The sequence below is a fragment of the Bombina bombina genome, chromosome 2 (genome assembly GCF_027579735.1).
Source record: "Bombina bombina isolate aBomBom1 chromosome 2, aBomBom1.pri, whole genome shotgun sequence".
NCBI lineage: Eukaryota > Metazoa > Chordata > Amphibia > Anura > Bombinatoridae > Bombina > Bombina bombina.
The window spans coordinates 677,953,093-677,972,875 of NC_069500.1; the positions used below are offsets into that span (position 1 = coordinate 677,953,093).

General features: G+C 36.3%; 1 protein-coding gene across 1 annotated transcript in view; it reads left to right on the forward strand.

The window, feature by feature from the left end:
* The window catches only part of LOC128649393 (ADAMTS-like protein 1), a 466,596-nt gene that overhangs the window by 404,543 nt on the left and 42,270 nt on the right, over positions 1-19,783 (forward strand). The window contains exons 22-23 of the mRNA XM_053702643.1: positions 3,561-3,740; positions 13,258-13,392. Coding sequence (XP_053558618.1) covers positions 3,561-3,740; positions 13,258-13,392 — 315 coding nt within the window. The remainder of the gene's footprint in view (positions 1-3,560; positions 3,741-13,257; positions 13,393-19,783) is intronic.

Here is a 19,783-nt window from a genome sequence, read left to right on the forward strand (position 1 = left end):
AAAACAAACTAGTCCAAATACAAATAATACCATCTTACTTGGTATGTAGTACTTGTAATAAACACTGATAACTTTTCTCAGAATGCCCCTGTGTTTAGCTTGCTGTAAATAGTCTTTTGTGCTGAGTGATTTTTTTTTCTTTTTTGCTCCATAACAAACTGATCTTTTTTCTAATACTTGCTTTAGAAGTTATGTCATGGCAATAAAATGGTGAAGGCTTTGTGTTATTCTGCCCTCTAGTGCTAACATCTGAAAAAAAATATTTAATGTATTTATGGATTTGCACATTTTACTCAGTGCTTCGTAAAATAGGAATTGTCTTGACTATAATATTGAAATACAATAATGGTGCTGTACAATAAAGTCATTGGGATTTGAGTTAAAGGGACATTCTAACCTAAGACTAAAATTCCTTAATTTTGTTAGAACATTTCTCTTACTAAAGGGACATGAAACCCAGCGTCTTTCCTTCATGATTCAGATAAAGCATAAAATTTGCTTCCATAAGGCATGGAGATTCCACGACTTAATTCCTTATTGTTGGGAAATACAACACCTGCCCACCAGGAGGAGGCAAATACACCCCAGCCAAAGGCTTAAATATGCCTCCCACTTCCCCTATCCCCTTTTCATTCTTTGCCTTTCATCACTATAGAAGGTGGCAGAAAAGTGTCAGAAGATTTGGATAGTCCTGTAATGGGTATGTTCCCTTCGAGAAAGGACTGGAGTTTTAAGTAATCATGTCAACCTCTCAGTGAGAGTATTTATGAAAGTTAGAGTCTGGAGATGCAGGGAAAGTTTTTCTGCGAACCCATCCAGACTGTCACTAACAGCTCCTGAGCAATCAGTGTTGACGAGTTTCACTGCTTGCTGTAACACACTCATGTCCATGTCAGAAGCGCTGCTGCAAGACTGTCACACTTGAGAGGCTGTGCCTGTTCCACAGCACGGATCCTGGAGGATAAGACCGTTTTTTATATATACACTTTAAAACGCTATACAGGGGATTTATATCTGTTTAATGTGAGAGTTTTTTTGGGCTTTGAACAAACAGGTTTCACTTTCGTTTTTGAAGTGTTGCACAGCTCATAATAGTTTAGAGCCTTTTTTCATAGCAGGGGAGGTCCTGTCTTACGCACCACGTAACCGCGTATGGTCTCTTTCATTTCCTAAGATCCTGCTGCAGACATCACTCCTGAGGAGAGCGTTTTCACTGTTAACTGTCTGGGTCTAGGAGGTGGTGAGTGCCCAGGCCATTGGGAGAATAGGGTCCGTCTCTTTTTTCTGTTCCCTCCCGTTATTCATTCAGTGTCCTCTGGACATAAAAGAGATGAGGGGGCGCCCTGAATAATCAATAAGTGTGTCGATAGTTAGAAGCTAAATAATGAAGACATTAAGTGTTTCAAAATGCCATAAATAAAAAATAAGTGCAATATAGTGTAAAGATATACAATAATGGAGGATAGTGCGGTACCAGTTATAAGTGACTAAAACAATTAATACATTGCAATATGCTAATAAAATAAATGATAAATATCAAATGATACTCCAAAAAATAAGAATTACATAAATTAAAATGTGGTTCTTACACATATACAATATTAAATCATTATGCCAGAAAGTCAGATGTTAAAGGCAATTGATGGAAAAAGAGGCACTTATATGATTAATATTTATATAAAGTCTCTGAAGAGGAGATGGAGGCAGCTATCTGTGGAGATCCAGGCCAGGACCCAGGAACAGCAATCTAAAGAGACAAGAAGAGACAAAAGCGCCACATGGCCCAATATTGTTTGGTCCAAAGCTTGTAGGTAATTAAATAAGAGATGAACTCACATTTAAGAGAGCACCTCAATCAGTGCTATAGAGGCAGTCTGGGATCTATTCGGTCACCCAGAAGACCAACTTCCCGCACAGGATATGATATCTTTATAAAAACAGGAAAAAGGACACAAGGTGCCTATATGGCCTAGTATTGTTGGTATAAAGGTGACTGGGAGTAAAGTGATAGGAATGGTACTCACAATGTTGATAGCACCTCCCTTGATGCTATAGGAGCAGGATGGGATCAATACAGTCACCCAACAGACTTGTGGCAAGGCACTCAGGAAAAGGCAGTAATGCAAAGGTCCAGCAGCATTCAGGAAAAAAGAACCCAGGGAACAACCAGGTGGTTCCTCAGCAAACGGGACAAATCCCAGATAAAAGGCAGCAAGTGTTCAAATACTATAAATGGCTTTATTTAAAATATTAAAATCACAGGAAACGCGTTTCTCAGGTTCTTTTTTCCTGAATGCTGCTGGACCTTTGGATTACTGCCTTTTCCTGAGTGCCTTGCCACAAGTCTGTTGGGTGACTGTATTGATCCCATCCTGCTCCTATAGCATCAAGGGAGGTGCTATCAACATTGTGAGTACCATTCCTATCACTTTACTCCCAGTCACCTTTATACCAACAATACTAGGCCATATAGGCACCTTGTGTCCTTTTTCCTGTTTTTATACAGATATCATATCCTGTGCGGGAAGTTGGTCTTCTGGGTGACCGAATAGATCCCAGACTGCTTCTATAGCACTGATTGAGGTGCTCTCTTAAATGTGAGTTCATCTCTTATTTAATTACCTACAAGCTTTGGACCAAACAATATTGGGCCATGTGGCGCTTCTGTCTTTTCTTGTCTCTTTACATCAGTGTCCTCTGAAGCTTGGGTATAGTTTCCCAACAGTAAGGAATGAAGTCATGGACTCTCCCTGCCTTATGGAAGGAAAACATAATTTATGCTTACGAGATAAATTCCTTTCCTTCCTGGCAGGGAGAGTCCACGACCCCACCCGTAATTTTTTATTTTTTTAAGGACGGCTCCCTTTTTATATGATTTCTTCTGGCACCTTTTTATACCCTAATGTTTCTCCTACTTTTCCTTGTTCCCTCAGCAAAATGACTGGGGGATAGGGGAAGTGGGAGGGATATTTAAGCCTTTGGCTCGGGTGTCTTTGCCTCCTTCTGGTGGCCAGGTGTTGTATTTCCCAACAGTAAGGAATAAAGTTGTGGACTACTGGAACCTAGCTGGTGATTGGTGACTTCTCATGCCTCTTGTCATTGGTTCAACAAATGTGTTAAGCTAGAGCCCAGTAGTGCAATGCTGTTCTGGAGCTGACTTTGGCTATGTGTTTAAGCCATTTGCAAAGGTTAAACACCGTTACATGGAACAGTGCAGTTCTAAAATGCTCTAACACATTGATTCTTTTTGTACTTTTATGCCCCTATAACATTATGTTTTAAACAAAGTCAAATTTACTATTCAAAAAAATTAACTGATTAGAGCATTTTCTTTCTAGTAAAGATGTTTATGGTAGAAATATTGGTGCTAAACTTTTTATTGTTTTGCTAATATTTCTCAGTTGTAATCAGCATTTATTATTATTATTATTTATTTATGTGTCTATATATTCCGCAGGACAATAGTAACATTTACACTTCAGCCTGTGTGCGCTACCTTCTGCAGTACAGATGATCTTGTGCATTTACATTGTAAGACTTATCATATATCCATTTAATAGGTCTCCCTGAAGCAGAGGTTACATGGTACAGAAACAAAAGCAGAGTGAACCCTTCATCTCACACAAGCGATGCCTCTCTGACTATTGGAGATGTAACAAAGGCTGACCAAGGGCTGTATACCTGCAGGGCAGCCAATGTGCATGGGGAGGTGTCAGAATCTACTCAGCTGCAGGTTCTAGGTAAGGCACGTGGTTCAGTTAGTATCTAACACTTCTTCTTTACAAAGATGTTAGTCATTAGCAATACATTTCTATCGGCTAGATTACGAGTTGTGCGTCAGGGTAAAAAAAACAGCATTAAGAGGTCCTAACGCTGCTTTTTTACGCCCGCTGGTATTACGAGTCTTGAAGGTTTAGGGTCACCGCACACTTTTTTGACCTTACCGCAAAACGTCTTACGTAGACTTCGTAAAGTCTTTTTTCTATGGGACTTCCATAGCGCCGGTATTACGAGTCTGTCCTGGGAGGCCAAAAACTGAGCGGTACACCCTACCCCGTCAAGATTCCTAACGCATTTAAAAGTCAGTAGTTATGAGTTTTATGGTACAACGCCGTAACATAAAACTCATAACTAAAGTGCTAAAAAGTACACTAACACCCATAAACTACCTATTAACCCCTAAACCAAGGCTCTCCCGCATCGCAAACACTATAATAAAATTATTAACCCCTAATCTGCCGCTATGGACATCGCCGCAACTATAATAAACATATTAACCCCTAAACCGCAGCACTCCCACCTCACAAACATTAGTTAAATATTATTAACCCCTAATCTGCCGTCCCTAACATCACCGCCACCTATCTAGATTTATTAACCCCTAATCTGCTGCCCCCAACGTCGCCACCACTATACTAAATGTATTAACCCCTAAACCTGTCTAACCCTAACACCCCCTAACTTAAATATAATTTAAATAAATCTAAATAAAAATTTATATTATTTCCTAAATAATTCCTATTTAAAACTAAATACTTACCTGTAAAATAAACCCTAAGCTAGCTACAATATAACTAATAGTTACATTGTAGCTATCTTAGGGTTTATTTTTATTTCACAGGCAAGTTTGTATTTATTTTAACTAGATACAATAGTTATTAAATAGTTATTAACTATTTAATAACTACCTAGCTAAAATAAATACAAAAGTACCTGTAAAATAAAACCTAACCTAAGTTACAATAACACCTAACCTGACCCTACAATTAAATAAATTAACTAAATAAAAAAACAATTAAATACATTAAATTAGCTAAAGTACAAAAAAACAAACAAACACTAAATTACAGAAAATAATAAAAAAAATTACAAGATATTTAAACTAATTACACCTAATCTACTAGCCCTATCAAAATAAAAAAAGCCCCCCCAAAATAAGAAAAAAAACCCTAGCCTAAACTAAACTTTCAATAGCCCTTAAAAGGGCCTTTTGCGGGGCATTCCCCCAAAGAAATCATCTCTTTTACCTGTAATAAAAAATACAAACAACCCCCCCAACAGTAAAACCCACCACCCACACAACCAACCCCCCAAATAAAATATTATCTAAAAAACCTAAGCTCCCCATTGCCCTGAAAAGGGCATTTGGATGGGCATTGCCCTTAAAAGGGCAGTTAGCTCTATTGCAGGCCCAAACCCTAACCTAAAAATAAAACCCACCCAATATACCCTTAAGAAAACCTAACACTAACCCCCTGAAGATCGACTTACAGTTCTGAAAACCGGACATCCATCCTCAAGGAAGCGGCAGAAGTCTTCATCCAAGCCGGGCCGAAGTCCTCAACGAAGCCGGGAGAAGTCTTCATCCAAGCCGGGTGAAGTGGTCCTCCAGACGGGCAGAAGTCTTCATCCAGACGGCATCTTCTATCTTCATCCATCCGACGCGGAGCGGCTCCATCTTCAAGACATCCGACGCGGAGCATCCTCTTCTGCCGACGACTAACGACAAATGAAGGTTCCTTTAAGTGACGTCATCCAAGATGGCGTCCCTTAGATTCCGATTGGCTGATAGAATTCTATCAGCCAATAGGAATTAAGGTAGAAAAAATCCTATTGGCTGATGCACTCAGCCAATAGGATTGAAGTTCAATCCTATTGGCTGATCCAATCAGCCAATAGGATTGAGCTCGTATTCTATTGGCTGTTCCAATCAGCCAATAGAATGTGAGCTCAATCATATTGGCTGATTGGATCAGCCAAAAGGATTGAACTTCAATCCTATTGGCTGAGTGCATCCGCCAATAGGATTTTTTCTACCTTAATTCCGATTGTCTGATAGAATTCTAAGGGACGACGTCTTGGATGATGTCACTTAAAGGAACCTTCATTCATCGTTAGTCGTCGGCAGAAGAGGATGCTCCGCGTCGGATGTCTTGAAGATGGAGCCGCTCCGCGTCGGATGGATGAAGATAGAAGATGCCGTCTGGATGAAGACTTCTGCCCGTCTGGAGGACCACTTCGCCCGGCCTTGATGAAGACTTCTCCCGGCTTCGTTGAGGACTTCGGCCCGGCTTGGATGAAGACTTCTGCCGCTTCCTTGAGGATGGATGTCCGGTCTTCAGAACTGTAAGTCGATCTTCAGGGGGTTAGTGTTAGGTTTTTTAAGGGTGTATTGGGTGGGTTTTATTTTTAGGTTAGGGTTTGGGCCTGCAATAGAGCTAACTGCCCTTTTAAGGGCAATGCCCATCCAAATGCCTTTTTCAGGGCAATGGGGAGCTTAGGTTTTTTAGATAATATTTTATTTGGGGGGTTGGTTGTGTGGGTGGTGGGTTTTACTGTTGGGGGGGTTGTTTGTATTTTTTTTTTATAGCTAAAAGAGCTGATTTCTTTGGGGCAATGCCCCGCAAAAGGCCCTTTTAAGGGCTACTGATAGTTTAGTTTAGGCTAGGGGTTTTTTTTTTATTTTGGGGGGGCTTTTTATTATTTTGATAGGGCTATTAGATTAGGTGTAATTCGTTTAAATATCTTGTAATTTGTTTATTATTTTCTGTAATTTAGTGTTTGTTTGTTTTTGTACTTTAGCTAATTTAATTTAATTTATTTAATTGTTTTTAATTTAGTTAATTTATTTAATTGTAGGGTTAGGTTAGGTTTTATTTTACAGGTACTTTTGTATTTATTTTAGCTAGATAGTTATTAAATAGTTAATAACTATTTACTAACTATTGTACCTAGTTAAAATAAATACAAACTTGCCTGTAAAATAAAAATAAACCCTAAGATAGCTACAATGTAACTATTAGTTATATTGCAGCTAGCTTAGGGTTTATTTTACAGGTAAGTATTTAGTTTTAAATAGGAATTATTTAGGTAATAATATTAATTTTTATTTAGATTTATTTAAATTATATTTAAGGTAGGGGGTGTTAAGGTTAGGGTTAGACTTAGGTTTAGGGGTTAATACATATAGTATAGTGGCGGCGACGTTGAGGGCGGCAGATTAGGGGTTAAGAATTGTAGGTAGGTGGTGGCGATGTTAGGGGCAGCAGATTAGGGGTTAATAATATTTAACTAATGTTTGCAAGGAGGGAGTGTGGCGGTTTAGGGGTTAATATGTTTATTATAGTGGTGGTGACGTTGGGGGCGGCAGATTAGGGGTTAATAAGTGTAGTTAGGTTGTGGCGACGTTGGGGGAGGGAGATTAGGGATTAATAAATATAATGTAGGTGTCGGCGATGTTGGGTGCAGCAGATTAGGGGTTCATAAGTATAATGTAGGTGGCGGCGGTGTTCGGAGCGGCAGATTAGGGGTTAATAATTATAATGTAGGTGTCGGCGATGTCGGGGGTGGCAGATTAGGGTTTAATAAGTGTAAGATTAGGGGTGTTTAGACTTGGGGTTCATGTTAGGGTGTTAGGTGTAAACATAAAATGTATTTCCCCATAGGAATCAATGGGGCTGCGTTAAGGAGTTTTACGCTGCTTTTTTGCAGGTGTTAGGCTTTTTCTCAGTCGGCTCTCCCCATTGATTCCTATGGGGAAATCGTGCACAAGCACGTACGACAAGCTCACCGCTGACTTAAGCAGCGCTGGTATTGAAGTGCGGTAAGGAGCACAATTTTGCTCAACGTTCACTTCTTGCCTTTTAACGCCGGGTTTGTAAAAACCTGTAATACCAGCACTGCATGTAAGTGAGCAGTGAGACAAAACTGCTGGTTAGCACCGCACAGCTCAAAATGAAAAACTCGTAATCTAGCCGTATGTTTGTAGTAAAATCTATTAAAAGTAATTCTGCTGTAAGTGTCCTTCTTGAGTAGCAAGAAATTTGGTCCATCAAAGAGACAATTAACTCCAAATGTAATTGCCCATAAAATATTAAATTAATGATAATAAAACATTATTGCAATGTGTTTTATTTTAATATTTTGTCTTCTTTAGATGGTAAATGTCTCTGAGGACTAGTTGTTTTACTCCCCAGCAGAGAGTCTGGTGTGTTTATATAATTATGTTTAACTGCTACATGCAACACAAGGATTGCTTAGATCAATTTAATATTAATTTGCATCTGCCCTCTGACTGGCCCCACAAAAGCTAAAGTAATTAAAATAATTATGCTCAAGAAGCCTGTAGATTACTTTTGATTTGAAAAATACTGCAAATTGTGTTAATAAAATAAAAATTGTAAATGCTTATAGCAGGGCTTGACATATTTGTTCAAGATTTAAGAGCCAGACCATATATTTGTGAGCCTTTGATTTCTATTATATATATATATCATAGTAGCATAGAAGATGAGGTTGAAAGAAGACTCTAATGGATGCACTCTAAAAACAAAAGGGTCATCTAAGGGCGCGTGAGATTATATATTATAGCAATCACATTGATCGACTGTAATCAACTTTAATGTGATCTTGATGATCGGGAAGTTCCCCCCAGAAACATCACATTAACGTTGTTAGCAAACAATAATTGTTTGCAGTATAGTGTGCAGAGCCCTTTGATTATTCTTTTATATATATATATACACATATATTATAGTTATAACCCAATACAAGTTGGGTTTGTATTTCACAGCTGGAAGGCTCAGAAATGAACCAGCCATACCAAGCTAATTTTAGGTGCTACTGGTGGTGACGGCCAGCAAGAGAAGATGGGGCACCCATAAATGTTTAAAAAGTGCACCAGGGCCTAATTTTAAGGTGCTAGTGGCCCACGGTGCACCTGGGTTTGTTGAGCCCTTGCTTATAAAATGCTTAGCTTATATGTAGAATTTTTTATGTGGCTCATAAACGGTTCATAAGCATTGCATGTATAATATTCTTTTAAAGTTTCAAACAACTACCTAATATGAAAACCATTCAACATGCTTATTTTTATGTTAAAGGGACATAAAACCCCAAATTTTTCCTTCATAATTCAGATAGAGCACACAATTTTAAACAACTTTCCAATTTACTTCTGTTATCAAATTATCTTAGTTTTCTTGTTATCCTTTGTTGAAAACGACGGATGTAAGCTTAGAAGTGTGCACGTGGCTGCAGCACTATATGGCAGCAGTTTTGCAACAATGTTATGCATTAACAGGAGCACTAGATGGCAGCACTATTTCCTGTCATGTAGTGCTTCAGGCACGTGCACGCTACCTACCTAGTTATCTCTTCAACAAAGAATATTATGAGAATGAAGCAAATTTGATAACAGAAATTAATTTTAAACTTTTTTAAAATTGTATTCTCTATCTGATTAATGAAATAAATATTTTGGCTTTAATGTCCCTTTAATAGTATAATGGCACAGTGCTTACAAAGGAATAATTAATAAACACATAAGTACTTCAATTAGATGTTGATCAGCGTACTTCCATAAAAGCTAACAGCGTGAAGCAGAGAGTAGTTGCACGGAAGGTGAGATCTTAGCTCAGTGGAAGTGTTATAGCCAGGAGAAAGGATTTGTTGGGGTAAGTGTGTATGACTAAAGGAGAAGCAGAAATAAAGACAAGACAGTAGTTCTCAGGCTACGTAGCAGATTTAGCACGATATGGCTTTCCTTAAAAGATTAGCTTTTAGACAGCCTTTGATGTCCAGAGGACGCAGGGAAAGCCTTAGTGTGAGAACTAAGGAGTTATGCAGAATAGATGCAGCATGTGAATAATAAGCTTCTAGGTATAATTGTATGAGTGGTGAAAGTCATTAGCATAGTGAAGACAGCAGTTAAGGAAAGACTTAGGGAACAGATTGTAGACATGGAGGATAAGTTTATAGGTTAGGTTAGGTTCAGGATTTTGAATAGGATTCTGGGGGATATCGTGAGCCGGTTCATATTCTGGCAGAGTGAGACAGCAGATGGTGAGCAGTGAGTGAGGTGAATAAGACTGGCAGAGGCATTCATTAGAGATTGGATTGGAGCCAAACGGGTGATGGTAACACCAAGATAAAATGGTGGGAAATAATGAGTAAATGAATAGTTTAATTTTTTTTTCTGTGAGGAAAATATACTTTTTGTAGATGTTTCATTGAAATCTTTTTAGCAAGTGATAAGGTACACAGTGAAACGAGTATGCAATTTGATGTAACCACATGATAGTGAATTTTGGACTATGGTGTGTTTGCAGGATTTGCAGTTATAAGGTTAATCTGGGATGCTGGAGTTACAGTAGAAATGATAATGTAATTTTGATATGGAGGAAATGGGACGTTGCTATATCATGTGTAATGGCTAGTTAATGATAGAGGTTACAAAAATCGGATGTTTGTGGAGAAGAAAAATATCAGCATAAAGAAACACTTATACATAGACGAGCACACATACATACACATACATTAGTACACACCCATACATATACACACGTGCATACATACACATACATTAGTACACACCCATACATATACACACGTGCATACATACACATACATTAGTACACACCCATACATATACACACGTGCATACATACACATACATTAGTACACACACATACATAGACATACATACATACATACAATAGTACAAACACATGCATAGACACACATACATACATACACATACATTAATACACACACATACATAGACATACATACACATACATTAGTATAAACACATACATAGACACACATGCATACATATACATACATTAGTACACACCCATACATAGACACACGTGCATACATACACATACATTAGTACACACACATACATAGACATACACATACAATAGTACAAACACATGCATAGACATACATACATACACATACATTAACATAGTTAATGATAGAGGTTACAAAAATCGGATGTTTGTGGAGAAGAAAAATATCAGCATAAAGAAACACTTATACATAGACGAGCACACATACATACACATACATTAGTACACACCCATACATATACACACGTGCATACATACACATACATTAGTACACACCCATACATATACACACGTGCATACATACACATACATTAGTACACACCCATACATATACACACGTGCATACATACACATACATTAGTACACACACATACATAGACATACATACATACATACAATAGTACAAACACATGCATAGACACACATACATACATACACATACATTAATACACACACATACATAGACATACATACACATACATTAGTATAAACACATACATAGACACACATGCATACATACACATACATTAGTACACACCCATACATAGACACACGTGCATACATACACATACATTAGTACACACACATACATAGACATACACATACAATAGTACAAACACATGCATAGACATACATACATACACATACATTAATACACACACATACATAGACATACATACACATACATTAGTATAAACACATACATAGACACACATACATACATACACATACATTAATAAACACACATACATAGACACACATGCATACATACACATACATTAGTACACACGTGCATACATAGACACACGTGCATACATGCACATACATTAGTACACACACATACATAGACACACGTGCGTGCATACATACACATACATACATACAAATACATTAATACACACACATACATAGACATACGTGCCTACATAGACACACATTCATACATACACATACATTAGTACACACACATACGTAGACACACATTCATACATACATAGACACACATACATACATACAAATACATTAATACACACACATACATAGACACACGTGCATACATACACATACATTAGTACACACACATACATAGACACACATTCATACATACATACATAGACACACATACATACATACAAATACATTAATACACACACACACATAGACACGTGCATACATACACATACATTAATACACACACATACATAGACACACATGCATACACACACATACATAGACACACATACATACATTAATACACATACATAGACACACATGCATACATACACATACATTAATACACACACATACATAGACACACATGCATACATACACATACATTAATATACACACATACATAGAAACACATAAATACATATACATACATTAGTACACACACATGCATACATACACATAGATTAATACACACACATACATAGACACACATGCATACATACATTAATACACATTCATAAATACACACACATATTGATATACATTCTGTAACACACATGCATACTCGCAAACATACATAGACACACATGCATCCATACACATACGTAAATACACACACACACACATGCATACATACACATACATTAGTACATACACATACATAGACACACATTCATACATACATAGACACACATACATACATACAAATACATTAATACACACACATACATAGACACGTGCATACATACACATACATTAATACACACACATACATAGACACACATGCATACACACACATACATAGACACACATGCATACATACACATACATTAATACACACACATACATAGACACACATGCATACATACACATACATTAATACACACACATACATGGACACACATGCATACATACACATACATTAATATACACACATACATAGACACACATAAATACATATACATACATTAGTACACACACATGCATACATACACATAGATTAATACACACACATACATAGACACACGTGCATACATACATTAATACACATGCATAAATACACACACATATTGATATACATTCTGTAACACACATGCATACTCGCAAACATACATAGACACACATGCATCCAAACACATACGTAAATACACACACACACACATGCATACATAAACATACATTCAGTAACACACATACATAGACACACATGGATTTCATGGCCCTTTAAGCTTGAAAATAGTTAATAATTGCACTGTTCCATGCCTTTCTAGAGGTACCATTTCTCTTAAAAAACAAACCAAAAAAAAGTGTAATACATAATAAAATGCCCTTTTTTGATTCAACAAAGAATACTTTGAGATCCCTTTAAATTCCTTTGATAAACATACTCTGTAATATATGCACAGCTAAACTAAGACATGAGTGTCAGTGAAAACGCGTGTGTTATGCTTCAGGATTTCCATTTTGTTATTTTTGGCCCATGTAGCTGTAACCATTATAACCATTGTAATTATTTTTTCATCTTTAATAGACTATGTTTATTTTCTCTAAGCTATAGATATTAATAACACAGAATTCAGCTAACTTGCAGAATACAGCAACTGTAGTTAATGTTAGCTTTTTTAGTAAAGTATCTTCTGACTCATATTCATTTTTAAAACCTTCCAAGGTCCGTCCCTGAATACTCATGGAATGGAACATTTAAAATCCATTTTTGCTCAAATTGGGCCTGGCATTCCATACGTGTTGACAGCTACTCTAGGGAACCATCTGCAGGTGGATCTTGGGAGTTCAGCATTAATAGGTAAGTGGGAACATCTGTAAGATAATGTTCAATCAATACAGTTTAAAAATTATTAATTTTTTTTATACTGTTCCCTATTGGGGAAATACTATGGGGGAAAATGAGATTATCTCTGCTTTGAAACAATCTACAATTTATAGTGCAATAAAAGAAGAAGAAAATAGCTTTCTGTTCAACAGATGTGTTTAAACGGATATAAAAGCTTCAACAAGAAGATATGGTTAAGCAAAAGATAATTTTGTTGTTTCACTATTGGTAGTTATGCTGCCTCCGTGATTGGCTCAGCAGCATTATAAGCTCCAGACCAGTAGTGCATTGCTGGGCCAGATCTCATTTTAATTATGTGTTTAACTGTTTCTGATGAAAACTGACCTCTGATTAAGCGTGGGTACGCCTGCACGAAACATGTCAGGTGTTTAATGTCTGCTTATGTCTCCTTCTGTGGACGAATAAACCTTACCTGATTGAACAGCACATAATATTAGTTTGCAGTCTTTTCTTCCTTGTCGCCATTGGATCATTTTAATTATGTGTTTAACTGTTTTTCAGGAGTTTTTATTTTTATATATATATATATATATATACAGTATATATATATATACAGTATATATCTATATATATAGATAATGCAATAAGCCAGGACTCACTGTCCTGTGTAGATTCAAGCCGGGGTGCATCCCAGAATAAGATACAAAAAACAGTCCATAGAGAGCACTCTCTGCGTAACAAAAAAGTGTTTAATCCGTGTAAACGTTTTCGTGGCATGACCCCGTCATCAGACAAGTGGACAAACAATAATATTATTGTTTGTCCACTTGTCTGATGACAGAGTCACGCCCCGAAAAGTTAGAGACTTGCAGACTGTTTTGCTTTCATTATATGTCTGCAATTCTCTAACTTTGAGGCAAAGAAAAAATATGTTGAGTTGCAGAACATTATAGATAACATTACACTAGCAGGAACTGCATACAACTACTTAAGAAATGAGTGGTAGTCACCCACTGCTTAATCAGCTTAACGCTCCTGGACCGACGGAGGAGTCATTTTAGAATACAGCCTTCCATCTGCACAACTTACTCCAAGGAGTCAAGAAGTAATACATCTTTCTGATACGGATGCAAGAAATCACCAGAGGATTAGCACTGATAGATGTGGCAACAACTCATATGATAGGGGTATTTTCTAGTAAGTGCACACCCACCTGCAATTTTGTGTGTTTCACTTTGACTATTGTTTTGTATTGTGGATACACCTAATACCTACACGGATTCATCCTTGTTTAGTAAGATTTTTTGATGGTCTGTGCGATAATCAATAAATCAATATCTCTATTGTGATTAGAGCTACTCACATGGTAAATGTATTATTTTATTCAGGCATTTAATAATTGTCCATAAATATATTTTTCTGGGGCTCTTGAATAGGCGCTTTCTCAACCTTTCTCCACATATATATATATAATGAATGATGTAATAAGAAAATATTCCAATGCATTAGGGCATTTTCCTAATATTGTACTATACTGTACTATTGCTTGCGTATCACTGTGGTTAACCTCTTCAAAGGGTTAAACACATAATTAAAATCGGTACTACTGGTGAGCCAATGGCAAGAGATAAACTTGTCTAGAAACCAATCAGCAGCTAGCTCCCAGCAGTGCATTCCTCCCCCTGAGCCTACCTACCTTTGCTTTTCAAAAAAGGATACCAAGAGAAAAAAAAGTAAATCTGAAAATAGAAGTAAATGTAAACATCTCTTAAAATGTCATGCTCTGTCTGAATGATAAAAAAATCTTTTTGGCTTTCATGTCCTTTTAAGAAACATATTGAGTCACTTTGGCCTAGATTTGGAGCATTATTTATAGCACATAGTGCACTATCTATAGTACAAGCCCTGCTCTAATTATAGAATAAATCAATAGTGAAATAGTTTTACCAGAGAATGTGCCGACATTCAGCTTAGTGCACCTTCATGTTAGCACTCGAGTGAAAGTCAGAACTGAGTTTTGTAGTTCGCCCCCCCCCCCCATAGAAGTCTATTAGGTAAAGGATTTATTGTGGCCACGCTATTCGACCTCCAGATATTAGTGCTCCCAAGGCTTTCACTCAAGCACAAACCTTTTTTTTGGAACTGGGAGTGATATGGATTGTGCTCTGGTGATGTTGGCGCACCATAGCGCTACCATTTGTATGCTCCACCTGTAATCTAGGCCTATAGAGAGAGCATCCATCAGTATACATGGTAATTTTACCTAAAACACAGCTTTACTCTTATTTAAAGGAGTAACTTTCTCCCAGCTTTGAAAACTATAATAAATATTAGGTCATAAGTTATATAGTGGTGATGACATCACTAAAGGCTCTGTAGTGCTCATTGTCCTATTTAATACTCTCAAGCTCTCATTCTCATATATTTATAATTACCACTTTTAGCACAGCCCAAGTAAATGAGTCCTTGGTTAGATTTTTGAGGTTGCTTCCCATCAGTCTGATTTACCAGGTTTTCCATAGCTCATGCTTATGCACACATCTGCTGTTCACATTCACAGTGAGAGGACATAGACCCATCTTATAATCAATATAAACAGCTAGAAGAGGTCAGTCCTCTCCTTTTGCTTTTCTTATTGAACCCTCTGATATTATTACTCTCTAGTACAGACCCTTCTTAAGACCCATCAGCCCAACCATTTTGGCAAACCGTCTTTAAATTAAGATTTAAATTTATCTTAGAAAAAGAAAGGAGAACCCTGGGGGCTTTCAATCTGATTTTTGCTGGCACATAAAAGAAAGGATATCTTGGTATGTTTTTCTTATGCTTTTTCTGTTTTTGTTGTTTTATTACTTTTTCCACAAGGCTGACATCTGTGTCAAATTCTCTTGATTTATTGTAGCATACTACTCCAAAATTACATTTCATTTTACATCTATGTGGCGGAGAGCAGACTGGTGAGAAACACTTAAATATTTCTGTATTAAAGAGACAGTAAACATTTTGTAACATGTTACATAATTATTCACTATATAAGTATTGCCTTTTGATTGAATCTTCTTTTCTAAGTACCTCATTTTGCAACTAAAACTATACTTTACCTCATAAGCAAAGCACAGCAGTTTTTAAACTATTGTGTCACAGGCTCACTGACAAATCACGGCAAACCCAAACGCGCCATTCAACTATGTACATGTAGCACGCTCCCAAGCTAGGTAAAGCTAGCGGCTTCTTTAACTAGCTTGGAACTAGCTTGGAACCAGGGGCGTGTTTTGGCCTAGGCAGTAGGTCTTAAATGATAATTCTATGGTAAAATGCTGTCCTATGCTCTCCAAATGTTTTATGTATTAATTGTATTGCAAATCCATGATCCCTGGTTGTCAATTAATCATCAAAATATTGTGATCCAGTAACCATATTGTGTTTGTTGTAGTATTAAGGTTCAAAGTTTTATATAAACACATATTCAGGGTATAATTATGATTAAGTTACTTTTTATGAATGGTCTATGTAAAAGGGCCTGAAAGTTAAAATTAAACTTTCATGATTCAGATAGGGCATGCAATTTTAAACAACTTTCCAATTTACTTTTATCATCAAATTTGCTTGGTATTCTTTGTTGAAGGCTAAACCTACGTAGGTTCATATGCTAATTTTAAGCACTTGAAGGCCGCATCTTATCTCAGTGCATTTTATTAGCTTCTCACAGATATACAGTGCTAGTTCATGTGTGCCATATAGTTTGTAAAAAGAACTGAAATAAAGGGGCAGTCTGCAGAAGATTTGTGGACAGAGGTAAAAAGTGTATTAATATAACCATGTTGGTTATGCAAAACTGGGGAATGGGTAATAAAGGGATTATCTATCTTTTTAAACAATGAACATTTTCAAGTAGACTGTCCCATTGATAGGGTTTTCAGTTCACTTCTATTATAAAATTTACTTTGTTCGCTTCATATCCTTTTTTGAAAAGCAGACAGGCTCAGGAGTAGCAATAAGAAAAACTAGTGCAATTTAGTGTAGGTGCGCTCACAGCAGCGGGAATAAATAAATGTTTAAAAATTACTGATTAAAAGTGTTAAACAGTTAATATTTAATCAAAACATAGAAAACATTAAAACTCAATATTTAAAAATGTTTAGTTCATCTTATTGATCAAGAGTTTCCTCATTGGTAGATAAAAATAATACAGTTCATGTAGAAATAAGGATATAAATAATAACTATTTATTGTTTAAAACATACACTCTTAGTATTATGATGCTGTGAACGGTCACAAATGCTAAAAAACTATCTGTTTACAATCGACTTTAAAAACACTTTAAAAATACAAAAAAAATCTCTGTATAGATCAGGTTCAATGTAAACTTATACTGGTGTTAAGTAGCTAGCAGCAGAAGTTTGTTATCAATTATATTAGTGCACCAATGCCAGATTGAAAATGAGATTCAAACTAAAATGTCAATTTTCTTATTCCATATACTGTCCATATAAAGAATCTGCATAAAATATTGCACAAACATCCACAAATGGGTAGAATCTAAGTAGAGGGTATTAATATTAGTGATGTATATAACACTTTGCTCTCCGGTATGTATCCTTAGGGTATTCGATGTGTCAAAGGAGATGTCCGTCTTAACCAAACTTATTGGCCTGTAACGTTTGAGCTGGAGTTATCAATATACGATGTTAGATATTATCGATGTTTGTAACGCTTAGTACCCAGTATACTGTCTTTGCCTCTTTGTATTTAGTGTGTCAAAGAATATTCGTTTGTTACACTATGTGGCATATAGCTTATAGGCTATGTATGTCTACCGCGCTTATCCGGCTGCTACACTTCAGTGTGCCTACCTGCTCTTATGTGGGTATCCTCCGTCCACTTCCCAGATGGCACAGCTGTCTGTGCAGCTCCACGGATAGCCGGTGACGTCACATGCACGTCCGTTCTTCTCGAAAGTAGATCCGTCTGAAATAACTCTATGTAGAAAAGAAAGTAGTGCCACTTCAATCCTTTGTAATCCTCAGTTCTTTCTTACAAATGAGGTATAAAATTATTCTGTATGTCTTGTTTCAACAACCATCTTGATCAGACAGTATATGGAATAAGAAAATTGACATTTTAGTTTGAATCTCATTTTCAATCTGACATTGGTGCACTAATATAATTGATAACAAACTTCTGCTGCTAGCTACTTAACACCAGTATAAGTTTACATTGAACCTGATCTATACAGATATTTTTTTTTTATTTTTAAAGTGTTTTTAAAGTCGATTGTAAACAGATAGTTTTTTTTAGCATTTGTGACCGGTCACAGCATCATAATACTAAGAGTGTATGTTTTAAACAATAAATAGTTATTATTTATATCCTTATTTCTACATGAACTGTATTATTTTTATCTACCAATGAGGAAACTCTTGATCAATAAGATTAACTAAACATTTTTAAATATTGAGTTTTAATGTTTTCTGTTTTGATTAAATATTAACTGTTTAACACTTTTAATCATTAATTTTTAAACATTTATTTATTCCCGCTGCTGTGAGCGCACCTACACTAAATTGTACTAGTTTTTTCTTATTTTCTAAATATATCTGTTTTTGGGAGCAGATAAGTGTAAGTGCTAGGGAATCCCCATTTACGCACCAATAGGACATCTACTCAGGAGTAGCAATACACTATTGGGAGCTAGCTGCTGATTGGTGGCAACACACATGCGCCTGTTGTCATTGGCTCAACAGATGTGTTCAGCTAATGCATTGCTGCTCTGGTGCTTACTTTAACTTTGCAGGGGTTAAATGTCTAGTTATATGCAAACAATAAAGACAGAAAGAGCTTCAGCTCATCGCTAAACAATGTATTACAGACCTCACTGTGAGCAAAGGGTTAAATAAACTCTGTTCAACTCACAAATTAGTAAATACAAAACATGTTGCTCACATTTTATCAGGATTTTTCATTTTACCATTTCTAAATATGGTGAATCGGTTGTAAATTTACATCCAGAGAGGAAAGTGTGTTTTGTATACAATTGTAGCAGTTCATTATATTACGATATTTACTGTATAACCATGCAATAAAAACCCATGTGAAATAGCAAAACTCAAATAATAAATTATTGTGTATCTCATCCAACAGAAATTCTTCAAGTTCGAAAATATTATTTACACTTGGCAACGTTTAAATCATTTGGCTAACCTGCTCGCTTTCTGCAAGGCCTTGAAAAATACATATTGTACATTTTGTTATGTAAATGAAGTTGGCTTAGTAGTTAGACTCAAAATGAATTCACAATGTAGTGTCGTTTATTACATATATAAATATGTAATATTGTATTGGGAGAAAAAGCAATTTGCCTGGAAAGGAAACAAATACAATTAATATAAGAATCCTAAGTAAG